Raw genomic sequence first — 15,965 nt, 5'->3', positions numbered from 1 at the left:
AAGGACTTCTCTATAAATACCTAGCTGACCATTACATCTAGAAGGACTTCTCTATAAATACCTAGCTGACCATTACATCTAGAAGGACTTCTCTATAAATACCTAGCTGACCATTACATCTAGAAGGACTTCTCTGTAAATACCTAGCTGACCATTACATCTAGAAGGACTTCTCTATAAATACCTAGCTGACCATTACATCTAGAAGGACTTCTCTATAAATACCTAGCTGACCATTACATCTAGAAGGACTTCTCTGTAAATACCTAGCTGACCATTACATCTAGAAGGACTTCTCTGTAAATACCTAGCTGACCATTACATCTAGAAGGACTTCTCTGTAAATACCTAGCTGACCATTCATCTAGAAGGACTTCTCTATAAATACCTAGCTGACCATTACATCTAGAAGGACTTCTCTATAAATACCTAGCTGACCATTACATCTAGAAGGACTTCTCTGTAAATACCTAGCTGACCATTACATCTAGAAGGACTTCTCTGTAAATACCTAGCTGACCATTACATCTAGAAGGACTTCTCTGTAAATACCTAGCTGACCATTACATCTAGAAGGACTTCTCTGTAAATACCTAGCTGACCATTACATCTAGAAGGACTTCTCTGTAAATACCTAGCTGACCATTACATCTAGAAGGACTTCTCTGTAAATACCTAGCTGACCATTACATCTAGAAGGACTTCTCTATAAATACCTAGCTGACCATTACATCTAGAAGGACTTCTCTGTAAATACCTAGCTGACCATTACATCTAGAAGGACTTCTCTATAAATACCTAGCTGACCATTACATCTAGAAGGACTTCTCTATAAATACCTAGCTGACCATTCATCTAGAAGGACTTCTCTATAAATACCTAGCTGACCATTACATCTAGAAGGACTTCTCTATAAATACCTAGCTGACCATTACATCTAGAAGGACTTCTCTGTAAATACCTAGCTGACCATTACATCTAGAAGGACTTCTCTGTAAATACCTAGCTGACCATTACATCTAGAAGGACTTCTCTATAAATACCTAGCTGACCATTACATCTAGAAGGACTTCTCTGTAAATACCTAGCTGACCATTACATCTAGAAGGACTTCTCTATAAATACCTAGCTGACCATTACATCTAGAAGGACTTCTCTATAAATACCTAGCTGACCATTACATCTAGAAGGACTTCTCTGTAAATACCTAGCTGACCATTACATCTAGAAGGACTTCTCTATAAATACCTAGCTGACCATTACATCTAGAAGGACTTCTCTATAAATACCTAGCTGACCATTACATCTAGAAGGACTTCTCTGTAAATACCTAGCTGACCATTACATCTAGAAGGACTTCTCTGTAAATACCTAGCTGACCATTACATCTAGAAGGACTTCTCTGTAAATACCTAGCTGACCATTCATCTAGAAGGACTTCTCTATAAATACCTAGCTGACCATTACATCTAGAAGGACTTCTCTATAAATACCTAGCTGACCATTACATCTAGAAGGACTTCTCTGTAAATACCTAGCTGACCATTACATCTAGAAGGACTTCTCTGTAAATACCTAGCTGACCATTACATCTAGAAGGACTTCTCTGTAAATACCTAGCTGACCATTACATCTAGAAGGACTTCTCTGTAAATACCTAGCTGACCATTACATCTAGAAGGACTTCTCTGTAAATACCTAGCTGACCATTACATCTAGAAGGACTTCTCTGTAAATACCTAGCTGACCATTACATCTAGAAGGACTTCTCTATAAATACCTAGCTGACCATTACATCTAGAAGGACTTCTCTGTAAATACCTAGCTGACCATTACATCTAGAAGGACTTCTCTATAAATACCTAGCTGACCATTACATCTAGAAGGACTTCTCTATAAATACCTAGCTGACCATTCATCTAGAAGGACTTCTCTATAAATACCTAGCTGACCATTACATCTAGAAGGACTTCTCTATAAATACCTAGCTGACCATTACATCTAGAAGGACTTCTCTGTAAATACCTAGCTGACCATTACATCTAGAAGGACTTCTCTGTAAATACCTAGCTGACCATTACATCTAGAAGGACTTCTCTATAAATACCTAGCTGACCATTACATCTAGAAGGACTTCTCTGTAAATACCTAGCTGACCATTACATCTAGAAGGACTTCTCTATAAATACCTAGCTGACCATTACATCTAGAAGGACTTCTCTATAAATACCTAGCTGACCATTACATCTAGAAGGACTTCTCTATAAATACCTAGCTGACCATTACATCTAGAAGGACTTCTCTGTAAATACCTAGCTGACCATTACATCTAGAAGGACTTCTCTGTAAATACCTAGCTGACCATTACATCTAGAAGGACTTCTCTGTAAATACCTAGCTGACCATTCATCTAGAAGGACTTCTCTATAAATACCTAGCTGACCATTACATCTAGAAGGACTTCTCTATAAATACCTAGCTGACCATTACATCTAGAAGGACTTCTCTATAAATACCTAGCTGACCATTACATCTAGAAGGACTTCTCTGTAAATACCTAGCTGACCATTACATCTAGAAGGACTTCTCTGTAAATACCTAGCTGACCATTACATCTAGAAGGACTTCTCTGTAAATACCTAGCTGACCATTACATCTAGAAGGACTTCTCTATAAATACCTAGCTGACCATTACATCTAGAAGGACTTCTCTATAAATACCTAGCTGACCATTACATCTAGAAGGACTTCTCTGTAAATACCTAGCTGACCATAACATCTAGAAGGACTTCTCTGTAAATACCTAGCTGACCATTACATCTAGAAGGACTTCTCTATAAATACCTAGCTGACCATTACATCTAGAAGGACTTCTCTGTAAATACCTAGCTGACCATTACATCTAGAAGGACTTCTCTGTAAATACCTAGCTGACCATTACATCTAGAAGGACTTCTCTGTAAATACCTAGCTGACCATTACATCTAGAAGGACTTCTCTGTAAATACCTAGCTGACCATTACATCTAGAAGGACTTCTCTGTAAATACCTAGCTGACCATTACATCTAGAAGGACTTCTCTGTAAATACCTAGCTGACCATTACATCTAGAAGGACTTCTCTGTAAATACCTAGCTGACCATTACATCTAGAAGGACTTCTCTATAAATACCTAGCTGACCATTACATCTAGAAGGACTTCTCTATAAACACCTAGCTGACCATTACATCTAGAAGGACTTCTCTATAAATACCTAGCTGACCATTACATCTAGAAGGACTTCTCTATAAATACCTAGCTGACCATTACATCTAGAAGGACTTCTCTATAAATACCTAGCTGACCATTACATCTAGAAGGACTTCTCTATAAATACCTAGCTGACCATTACATCTAGAAGGACTTCTCTGTAAATACCTAGCTGACCATTACATCTAGAAGGACTTCTCTGTAAATACCTAGCTGACCATTACATCTAGAAGGACTTCTCTGTAAATACCTAGCTGACCATTCATCTAGAAGGACTTCTCTATAAATACCTAGCTGACCATTACATCTAGAAGGACTTCTCTATAAATACCTAGCTGACCATTACATCTAGAAGGACTTCTCTGTAAATACCTAGCTGACCATTACATCTAGAAGGACTTCTCTATAAATACCTAGCTGACCATTACATCTAGAAGGACTTCTCTGTAAATACCTAGCTGACCATTACATCTAGAAGGACTTCTCTATAAATACCTAGCTGACCATTACATCTAGAAGGACTTCTCTGTAAATACCTAGCTGACCATTACATATAGAAGGACTTCTCTATAAATACCTAGCTGACCATTACATCTAGGACTTCTCTATAAATACCTAGCTGACCATTACATCTAGAAGGACTTCTCTATAAATACCTAGCTGACCATTACATCTAGAAGGACTTCTCTGTAAATACCTAGCTGACCATTACATCTAGAAGGACTTCTCTATAAATACCTAGCTGACCATTACATCTAGAAGGACTTCTCTGTAAATACCTAGCTGACCATTACATCTAGAAGGACTTCTCTGTAAATACCTAGCTGACCATTACATCTAGAAGGACTTCTCTGTAAATACCTAGCTGACCATTACATCTAGAAGGACTTCTCTGTAAATACCTAGCTGACCATTACATCTAGAAGGACTTCTCTATAAATACCTAGCTGACCATTACATCTAGAAGGACTTCTCTGTAAATACCTAGCTGACCATTACATCTAGAAGGACTTCTCTGTAAATACCTAGCTGACCATTACATCTAGAAGGACTTCTCTATAAATACCTAGCTGACCATTACATCTAGAAGGACTTCTCTGTAAATACCTAGCTGACCATTACATCTAGAAGGACTTCTCTGTAAATACCTAGCTGACCATTACATCTAGAAGGACTTCTCTGTAAATACCTAGCTGACCATTACATCTAGAAGGACTTCTCTATAAATACCTAGCTGACCATTACATCTAGAAGGACTTCTCTGTAAATACCTAGCTGACCATTACATCTAGAAGGACTTCTCTATAAATACCTAGCTGACCATTACATCTAGAAGGACTTCTCTATAAATACCTAGCTGACCATTACATCTAGAAGGACTTCTCTGTAAATACCTAGCTGACCATTACATCTAGAAGGACTTCTCTGTAAATACCTAGCTGACCATTACATCTAGAAGGACTTCTCTGTAAATACCTAGCTGACCATTACATCTAGAAGGACTTCTCTATAAATACCTAGCTGACCATTACATCTAGAAGGACTTCTCTATAAATACCTAGCTGACCATTACATCTAGAAGGACTTCTCTGTAAATACCTAGCTGACCATTACATCTAGAAGGACTTCTCTGTAAATACCTAGCTGACCATTACATCTAGAAGGACTTCTCTGTAAATACCTAGCTGACCATTACATCTAGAAGGACTTCTCTGTAAATACCTAGCTGACCATTCATCTAGAAGGACTTCTCTGTAAATACCTAGCTGACCATTACATCTAGAAGGACTTCTCTTTAGTGTCGCTGGTCATTCCTGTTACATCGAACTTTACGTTTAAAATAGTTTAAGATCGTCAAATAGACTAAAACAGCCCTGCATGTGTCATAGCCATATTTACAGGTTTGCTAAAATAGCTTTTATAGACTGCGGGATATCACAAAGATCAAATGGTTGCTTGGTAACTCGGTTATAATGCCAGTACATTCAGAGAATAGGGTCAAATGTCCCCACTTACGGATTTTCGCGACGCTGGCCACCAGGATCCATATAGCGATAATGTAAGGCGTCTGAACATAGCTCCATTCCCACTGCACCATCTGAAACCCCCCGCCGTGGCGGTGCGACTCGCCGCCGTCCTCCGTGGTCGCGGACGGTTCCTCGACGGACCGGGCCAAGGCAATACCCGGCGAGGCATACTCCTCCCGGGGCTGAACCTGGAAGCGGTCTAGAGAGGTGGTCGGAGAAGCGGGTAGCGACGGACCGCGTTGTCCCCCGCTACGCAGCTCCAGGTCCGGAAGAAACGACGCGTCTGTCGCGGGGAGGTCAGCCGCATCTTTACCGACTACCGAAAGCAGAAGGAGCACAGGCACACTGACGAGGAGCATCTTCCCGTTAAACTCACTCAGCCTCGCGGCATCTTTTGTTCTCTCTTTATACACACCACCAAGGGGAGTACCGAAAGGTAAGATAAGAAGGACACGACGTAAGGGACGATACCTGTCACCGGTTTACAATATCAACAACACCTCTCTCTCTCTCTTTCACTCTCTCATTAAGCGGTACGCTAGCGGTAACACAGTCGAGCCTCTACCGGCTGGCAAAGCCGATCTTGGCACGTGACCCAAACTCTAAGAACCGCTAGGACCGAGCCCCGTTAAAGAGCCATTACATGCGCACGGGCCACAGCAGTGTGCGGATCTAAGAGATGTCAATGTATTGTTTCTAAAGAGGACTACTCCTATCATTCTGTGAAAGCTGACTACTCCTGACTATCATTCTGTGAAAGACGACTACTCTTGACCGTAGTATTCTGTGAAAGACGACTACTCTTGACCGTAGCATTCTGTGAAAGACGATAGCATCCTGTGAAAGTTTGAGACAGTTTACTACTAGAGCCACAAGGCAAATGTAACCCAACACAATCGCGGTGAAAGAATAACATTGGTACAGTAGACGGTATGCTTGAAGATGTTTATTATTATTCAGTTGGGAAACATATGACAATAAAACACTATTAAAATAAGGATTTCAATTAGACATTATTACAACCATTTGAGCATTTAGTTACAGTTTGCCGTCGCTCCTGTGTCCCACACAGACACACACATGGTTCCATAACACAGCAATCGTGTCCACACAGACACGGTTCCATAATACAGCCATCGTGTCCACACAGAGACACACATGGTTCCATAACACAGCCATCGTGTCCACACAGACACGGTTCCATAATACAGCCATCGTGTCCACACAGAGACACACATGGTTCCATAACACAGCCATCGTGTCCACACAGACACGGTTCCATAATACAGCCATCGTGTCCACACAGAGACACACATGGTTCCATAACACAGCCATCGTGTCCCACACAGACACGGTTCCATAACACGGCCATCGTGTCCACACAGACACGGTTCCATAACACGGCCATCGTGTCCCACACAGACTCACACATGGTTCCATAACACGGCCATCGTGTCCCACACAGACTCACACATGGTTCCATAACACGGCCATCGTGTCCCACACAGAGACACACATGGTTCCATAACACGGCCATCGTGTCCCACACAGACTCACACATGGTTCCATAACACGGCCATCGTCGTAACAATAGAAAGGCCACTTTAATTCTCTATTTAAAAACATTGTAACAGCAGGCAGAACACTGTGTCGTACAATAGCAGGTTATCTTCATCGGAAGGTTCAAATACATTTCAAACAGGGGTTTAATAAGGAGAAAACATTCAGAGAGGAGGAAGAGGGGTTAATAAGGAGAAAACATTCAGAGAGGAGGAAGAGGGTTTAATAAGGAGAAAACAGAGAGGAGGAAGAGGGGTTAATAAGGAGAACACATTCAGAGAGGAGGAAGAGGGTTTAATAAGGAGAAAACATTCAGAGAGGAGGAAGAGGGGTTAATAAGGAGAAAACATTCAGAGAGGAGGAAGAGGGTTTAATAAGGAGAAAACAGAGAGGAGGAAGAGGGGTTAATAAGGAGAACACATTCAGAGAGGAGGAAGAGGGTTTAATAAGGAGAAAACAGAGAGGAGGAAGAGGGGTTAATAAGGAGAACACATTCAGAGGAGGAAGAGGGGTTAATAAGGAGAACACATTCAGAGAGGAGGAAGAGGGGTTAATAAGGAGAAAACAGAGAGGAGGAAGAGGGGTTAATAAGGAGAACACATTCAGAGAGGAGGAAGAGGGTTAATAACCAGAAAACATTCAGAGAGGAGGAAGAGGGGTTTAATAAGGAGAACACATTCAGAGAGGAGGAAGAGGGGGGGGGGGGGTATGTTTAACATATGTGCCTCAGAATAGGGACAGAAGTGGGGTACGTTTTAAAATGGCACCCTTCTCTCCCTACATATTGCAGTACTTTTAAACAGAGCCAAAAGTATGTACTACTGTATATAGGGAATAGGGTGCGATTTGGGACTGTATATAGGGAATAGGGTACGATTTGAGACACCGGCGTGTAACTACTGTATATAGGGAATAGGGTGCGATTTGGGACTGTATATAGGGAATAGGGTGTGATTTGGGACTGTATATAGGGAATAGGGTGTGATTTGGGACTGTATATAGGGAATAGGGTGTGATATGGGACTGTATATAGGGAATAGGGTGCGATTTGGGACACCGGCGTGTAACTACTGTATATAGGGAATAGGGTGCGATTTGGGACTGTATATAGGGAATAGGGTGTGATTTGGGACTGTATATAGGGAATAGGGTGTGATTTGGGACTGTATATAGGGAATAGGGTGTGATTTGGGACTGTATATAGGGAATAGGGTGTGATATGGGACTGTATATAGGGAATAGGGTGTGATATGGGACTGTATATAGGGAATAGGGTGTGATTTGGGACTGTATATAGGGAATAGGGTGTGATATGGGACTGTATATAGGGAATAGGGTGTGATATGGGACTGTATATAGGGAATAGGGTGTGATTTGGGACTGTATATAGGGAATAGGGTGTGATATGGGACTGTATATAGGGAATAGGGTGTGATTTGGGACACAGCCGTGGCGTACATATATCTACAGGAAATAGTGAATGTGTAAACAACATGCAGTACTCATTCACCTAGAATAAACATACTTCATATACACACAGGTATTACCAACTCAATACACACCTCTATACACACCTCCATACACACCTCAATACACACAGGTAGACACACCTCAATACACACAGGTACACACACCTCTATACACACCTCCATACACACCTCAATACACACAGGTAGACACACCTCAATACACACAGGTACACACACCTCTATACACACCTCCATACACACCTCAATACACACAGGTAGACACACCTCAATACACACAGGTATTACCAACTCAATACACACAGGTACACACACCTCTATACACACAGGTACACACACCTCTATACACACAGGTATTAACAACTCAATACACACCTCTATACACACAGGTATTAACAACTCAATACACACAGGTACACACACAGGTACACACACCTCTATACACAGGTATTAACAACTCAATACACACAGGTACACACACCTCTATACACACAGGTACACACACCTCAATACACACAGGTACACACACCTTTATACACACAGGTATTAACAACTCAATACACACCTCAATACACACAGGTACACACACCTCAATACACAACTCAATACACACCTCTATACACACCTCAATACACACCTCAATACACACAGGTAGACACACCTCAATACACACAGGTATTACCAACTCAATACACACAGGTACACACACCTCTATACACACAGGTATTACCAACTCAATACACACAGGTACACACACCTCTATACACACAGGTATTAACAACTCAATACACACAGGTACACACACCTCTATACACACAGGTATTAACAACTCAATACACACAGGTACACACACCTCAATACACACAGGTATTAACAACTCAATACACACAGGTACACACACAGGTAGACACACCTCAATACACACAGGTATATTCACACCTCAATACACACAGGTAGAGACACAGGTACAGACACAGGAACAGACACAGGTACAGACACAGACACCTGTACTCAATTCAACTACCGGTAGTGAACACGTGATCAGAAATAGTGAAGTCATGACAGCGTTATCCTTGCTATTGTATCATACCCCACCTCCCTGTGCAAACAGACACATGTCTTTATTCTGGACATATCATAGTCACAACCTCCTTCACAACACTGCCCTTAAAGGATTGCATTTAGAAAAGAGATCTACATGACCAGAGGTTGTTCTATATGACCAGAGGTTATTCTATATGACCAGAGGTTGTTCTATATGACCAGAGGTTGTTCTATACTGCTCTACATGACCAGAGGTTGTTCTATACTGTTCTACATGACCAGAGGTTGTTCTATATGACCAGAGGTTGTTCTATATGACCAGAGGTTGTTCTATACTGCTCTACATGACCAGAGGTTGTTCTATACTGTTCTACATGACCAGAGGTTGTTCTATATGACCAGAGGTTGTTCTATATGACCAGAGGTTGTTCTACATGACCAGAGGTTGTTCTACATGACCAGAGGTTGTTCTACATGACCAGAGGTTGTTCTATATGACCAGAGGTTGTTCTACACTGTTCTATATGACCAGAGGTTGTTCTACACTGTTCTATATGACCAGAGGTTGTTCTACACTGTTCTATATGACCAGAGGTTGTTCTACATGACCAGAGGTTGTTCTACACTGTTCTATATGACCAGAGGTTGTTCTATACTGTTCTACATGACCAGAGGTTGTTCTATATGACCAGAGGTTGTTCTATACTGTTCTACATGACCAGAGGTTGTTCTACATGACCAGAGGTTGTTCTACACTGTTCTATATGACCAGAGGTTGTTCTACACTGTTCTATATGACCAGAGGTTGTTCTACATGACCAGAGGTTGTTCTACACTGTTCTATATGACCAGAGGTTGTTCTATACTGTTCTACATGACCAGAGGTTGTTCTATATGACCAGAGGTTGTTCTATACTGTTCTACATGACCAGAGGTTGTTCTATATGACCAGAGGTTGTTCTACATGACCAGAGGTTGTTCTATATGACCAGAGGTTGTTCTATACTGTTCTACATGACCAGAGGTTGTTCTATATGACCAGAGGTTGTTCTACATGACCAGAGGTTGTTCTATATGACCAGAGGTTGTTCTATACTGTTCTATATGACCAGAGGTTGTTCTATATGACCAGAGGTTGTTCTATACTGTTCTACATGACCAGAGGTTGTTCTATACTGTTCTACATGACCAGAGGTTGTTCTATATGACCAGAGGTTGTTCTATACTGTTCTATATGACCAGAGGTTGTTCTATACTGTTCTACATGACCAGAGGTTGTTCTATATGACCAGAGGTTATTCTATATGACCAGAGGTTGTTCTATATGACCAGAGGTTGTTCTATATGACCAGAGGTTGTTCTATATGACCAGAGGTTGTTCTATACTGTTCTATATGACCAGAGGTTGTTCTATACTGTTCTATATGACCAGAGGTTGTTCTATATGACCAGAGGTTGTTCTATACTGTTCTACATGACCAGAGGTTGTTCTATATGACCAGAGGTTATTCTATATGACCAGAGGTTGTTCTATATGACCAGAGGTTATTCTATATGACCAGAGGTTGTTCTATATGACCAGAGGTTGTTCTATATGACCAGAGGTTGTTCTACATGACCAGAGGTTGTTCTATATGACCAGAGGTTGTTCTATACTGTTCTATATGACCAGAGGTTGTTCTATACTGTTCTACATGACCAGAGGTTGTTCTACATGACCAGAGGTTGTTCTATATGACCAGAGGTTGTTCTATACTGTTCTACATGACCAGAGGTTGTTCTATATGACCAGAGGTTGTTCTACATGACCAGAGGTTGTTCTATATGACCAGAGGTTGTTCTATATGACCAGAGGTTGTTCTATATGACCAGAGGTTGTTCTACATGACCAGAGGTTGTTCTATATGACCAGAGGTTGTTCTATACTGTTCTACATGACCAGAGGTTGTTCTATATGACCAGAGGTTGTTCTACATGACCAGAGGTTGTTCTATATGACCAGAGGTTGTTCTATATGACCAGAGGTTGTTCTATATGACCAGAGGTTGTTCTACATGACCAGAGGTTGTTCTATATGACCAGAGGTTGTTCTATATGACCAGAGGTTGTTCTATATGACCAGAGGTTGTTCTACATGACCAGAGGTTGTTCTATATGACCAGAGGTTGTTCTATATGACCAGAGGTTGTTCTATATGACCAGAGGTTGTTCTATATGACCAGAGGTTGTTCTATATGACCAGAGGTTGTTCTATATGACCAGAGGTTGTTCTACATGACCAGAGGTTGTTCTATATGACCAGAGGTTGTTCTATATGACCAGAGGTTGTTCTATATGACCAGAGGTTGTTCTATATGACCAGAGGTTGTTCTACATGACCAGAGGTTGTTCTATATGACCAGAGGTTGTTCTATACTGTTCTACATGACCAGAGGTTGTTCTATACTGTTCTACATGACCAGAGGTTGTTCTACATGACCAGAGGTTGTTCTACATGACCAGAGGTTGTTCTACATGACCAGAGGTTGTTCTACATGACCAGAGGTTGTTCTACATGACCAGAGGTTGTTCTACATGACCAGAGGTTGTTCTATATGACCAGAGGGTGTTCTATACTGTTCTATATGACCAGAGGTTGTTCTACATGACCAGAGGTTGTTCTATATGACCAGAGGTTGTTCTATACTGTTCTACATGACCAGAGGTTGTTCTATATGACCAGAGGTTATTCTATATGACCAGAGGTTGTTCTATATGACCAGAGGGTGTTCTATACTGTTCTATATGACCAGAGGTTGTTCTATACTGTTCTATATGACCAGAGGTTGTTCTATATGACCAGAGGTTGTTCTACATGACCAGAGGTTGTTCTATATGACCAGAGGTTGTTCTATACTGTTCTATATGACCAGAGGTTGTTCTATATGACCAGAGGTTGTTCTATACTGTTCTATATGACCAGAGGTTGTTCTACATGACCAGAGGTTGTTCTATACTGTTCTATATAAAGGTGTGTGTTTGTGATGGAACAAATCAACCCTCTTGAACTGAAATAAGATGGGGCGGGTAAAATACAACACACTGTACCTAGACTCACCAAACACACATCCCCCACCCTCGTGGGGTCCAAATATTAACCGTGAAACAAGGTCTCTGTGTGTGATAAATAATATGGTCATGTGACCTGGTTCATATGTCCTCTGTCTAGATCAGATCACCTCATCTCTCGATTGAGAAGTCTCTCTCTCTGTGTGTGATAAATAATATGGGCATGTGACCTGGTTCATATGTCCTCTGTCTAGATCAGATCACCTCATCTCTCGATTGAGAAGTCTCTCTCTCTGTGTGTGATAAATAATATGGTCATGTGACCTGGTTCATATGTCCTCTGTCTAGATCAGATCACCTCGTCTCTCGATTGAGACGTCTCTCTCTCTGTGTGTGTGTCCGAGACGTCTCTCTCTCTGTGTGAGTGTGTGTGTGTGTGTGTGTGTGTGTGAGTGTGAGTGTGTGTGTGTCATGTGAGACGTCTCTCTCTCTCTCGGTGTGTGTCTGAGACGTCTCTCTCTCGGTGTGTGTGTGTGTGTGTGTGTGTGTGTGTGTGTGTGTGTGGTCTGAGACCAGACTCAACATAACCTCTATAAAGAACAGACTATCTATAATTATATAAAGTTAATAACATCGGATCCATTAGAATAATAACACCAGAGTTTATATTCAACCACTTCCTGACTAAAACATCCTGTTACCCCTCCACCCCACCACCCTGACTCCAGATACACAGTATAACCTTTAAAATATAATGACGTCTGTCCTTAATGTTCAGTTAAATGTCCATCACACTGTATATATCTCTTCAATATCATACATCAGGATGTTTACGACACTAAAACATCTGAATATTTAACTCCACACCTGAAACACTTGTTCTGCCAGGTTCTCTGTCCGGAGACTCATCCATTTAGAGGGAAAAAACCCCGATGAACAAGACCTCTCACGTCTTCCTGTAACACGGTTGTTTTGTAGTGAGACAGGAACAAGGCCAAAGCATTGTGGGAGGGGCGGGCTACTGTAGTGAGACAGGAACAAGGCCAAAGCATTGTGGGAGGGGCGGGCTACTGTAGTGAGACAGGAACAAGGCCAAAGCATTGTGGGAGGGGCGGGGCTACTGTAGTGAGCACCAGCATGTCCTTCCTACATGTACTGTCTCTTCTCTCTGTCACATCAGGACTTTCTAAGATCCAGGCCCTCGGTACGAGCTTCATCCTTCCTCTTCATGGCTAATGTGTCTGGTAGTGTGTGTGTGTGTGTGTGTGTCTGGTAGTACTGTTTCTCTGTGTGTGGTACGAGCTTCATCCTTCCTCTTCATGGCTGGTGTGTCTGGTAGTGCTGTGTGTGGTACGAGCTTCATCCTTCCTCTTCATGGCTGGTGTGTCTGGTAGTGCTGTGTGTGGTACGAGCTTCATCCTTCCTCTTCATGGCTGGTGTGTCTGGTAGTGCTGTATGTGTGTGTGTCTGGTAGTGCTGTGTGTGTGTGTGTGTGTGTGTCTGGTAGTGCTGTGTGTGTGTGTGTGTCTGGTAGTGCTGTGTCTCTGTGTGTGGTACAAGCTTCATCCTTCCTCTTCATGGCTGGTGTGTCTGGTAGTACTGTGTGTGTGTGTGTGTGTGTCTGGTAGTACTGTGTGTGTGTTAGTACTGTGTCTCAGTCGGTCTGTGTAGGTCTCTCTGTGTGTTCAGAGCTGGCCTCCAGTCTGTGTAGGTCTCTCTGTGTGTTCAGAGCTTGTCTCCAGTCTGTGTAGGTCTCTCTGTGTGTTCAGAGCTGGTCTCCAGTCTGTGTAGGTCTCTCTGTGTGTTCAGAGCTGGTCTCCAGTCTGTGTAGGTCTCTGTGTGTTCAGAGCTTGTCTCCAGTCTGTGTAGGTCTCTCTGTGTGTTCAGAGCTGGTCTCCAGTCTGTGTAGGTCTCTCTGTGTGTTCAGAGCTGGTCTCCAGTCTGTGTAGGTCTCTCTGTGTGTTCAGAGCTTGTCTCCAGTCTGTGTAGGTCTCTCTGTGTGTTCAGAGCTGGTCTCCAGTCTTGTTGCTGAGTCCCAGAGCCTGAACCACGTCAACACTTAGTCCGCTCTTCAGTGTCCTCCTCACTGCAACACACAGAAACACCATGTCAAACTAAATGAGAACAATGCACACACACACACATTACCACGGCAACGCACACACACACACACACACACATTACCACGGCAACGCACACACACACACACACACACACACGTTACCACGGCCAGAACCCTATTCCCTATATAGTGGTACTACTATAGACCAGAGCCCTATTCCCTATATAGTGGTACTACTATAGACCAGGGCCCTATTCCCTATATAGTGGTACTACTATAGACCAGAGCCCTACTCCCTATATAGTGGTACTACTATAGACCAGAGCCCTATTCTCTATATAGTGGTACTACTATAGACCAGAGCCCTATTCCCTATATAGTGGTACTACTATAGACCAGAGCCCTATTCCCTATATAGTGGTACTACTATAGACCAGGGCCCTATTCCCTATATAGTGGTACTACTATAGACCAGAGCCCTATTCCCTATATAGTGGTACTACTATAGACCAGAGCCCTGTTCCCTATATAATGGTACTACTATAGACCACTGGGCCCGGCAGGGTACCATTTTGTGAAGGTTCTTGTACACGTTACTGAGACGTCAGGATGTCAGTTGAGAACAGAACAGGTATCAGTTCTTCATTTCTGGGAGAATGAAAAGCTGGGTATTTACTATATAGTGTCTGATATCTTTAGAGAGGAACTAACAACAGAGATATTATGGGCCCAGGGAGATAACGCTCTGTTGTCCAGATAAAGCTCTGTTATGGACACACATCATACTGTGGATGGACACACAAGGACATAGAGACACAGACAGGGACAAAAGGGCTTATCCCTTAGTGGCGTCACACATCTAGCCTTGACCCTTTTCAGGTACAGGAGGTGGAATCACAATGAGACCAAGATGGAAGACCGTAGTCACCAAGCCTCGTCTAGTAGGACTACAGAGTGGAGGGAAGACAGTAGTCACCAAGCCTCGTCTAGTAGGACTACAGAGTGGAGGGAAGACAGTAGTCACCAAGCCTCGTCTAGTAGGACTACAGAGTGGAGGGAAGACTGTAGTCACCAAGCCTCGTCTAGTAGGACTACAGAGTGGACGAAGACAGTAGTCACCAAGCCTCGTCTAGTAGGACTACAGAGTGGAGGGAAGACAGTAGTCACCAAGCCTCGTCTAGTAGGACTACAGAGTGGACTGAAGACAGTAGTCACCAAGCCTCGTCTAGTAGGACTACAGAGTGGACAACAGAGTGGACTACAGAGTGGAGGGAAGACAGTAGTCACCAAGCCTCGTCTAGTAGGACTACAGAGTGGAGGGAAGACAGTAGTCACCAAGCCTCGTCTAGTTGGACTACAGTGGACTACAGAGTGGAGGGAAGACAGTAGTCACCAAGCCTCGTCTAGTAGGACTACAGAGTGGAGGGAAGACAGTAGTCACCAAGCCTCGTCTAGTAGGACTACAGAGTGGAGGGAAGACAGTAGTC

General features: G+C 42.6%; 2 protein-coding genes across 2 annotated transcripts in view; both read right to left on the bottom strand.

Moving 5' to 3' along the window:
- LOC110513174 (sodium/hydrogen exchanger 5) overlaps window positions 1–7,155 on the bottom strand; it is a 133,758-nt gene extending 126,603 nt beyond the window's left edge. Inside the window, 1 exon segment of the mRNA XM_036981685.1 lies at window positions 5,267–7,155. Within this exon segment, the coding sequence (XP_036837580.1) occupies window positions 5,267–5,636 (370 nt within the window). The 5' untranslated portion in view covers window positions 5,637–7,155.
- A 6,629-nt stretch (window positions 7,156–13,784) lies between these two features.
- Window positions 13,785–15,965, bottom strand: part of LOC110516620 (FH1/FH2 domain-containing protein 1) — a 160,194-nt gene continuing 158,013 nt past the window's right edge. The window contains 1 exon segment of the mRNA XM_036981678.1: window positions 13,785–14,502. Coding sequence (XP_036837573.1) covers window positions 14,420–14,502 — 83 coding nt within the window. The 3' untranslated portion in view covers window positions 13,785–14,419.

Source organism: Oncorhynchus mykiss, chromosome 6, assembly GCF_013265735.2.
Source record: "Oncorhynchus mykiss isolate Arlee chromosome 6, USDA_OmykA_1.1, whole genome shotgun sequence".
Taxonomy (NCBI): domain Eukaryota; kingdom Metazoa; phylum Chordata; class Actinopteri; order Salmoniformes; family Salmonidae; genus Oncorhynchus; species Oncorhynchus mykiss.
Note: the sequence above shows the minus strand (reverse complement) of the source record. Positions and strands in the feature narration are given on the sequence as shown.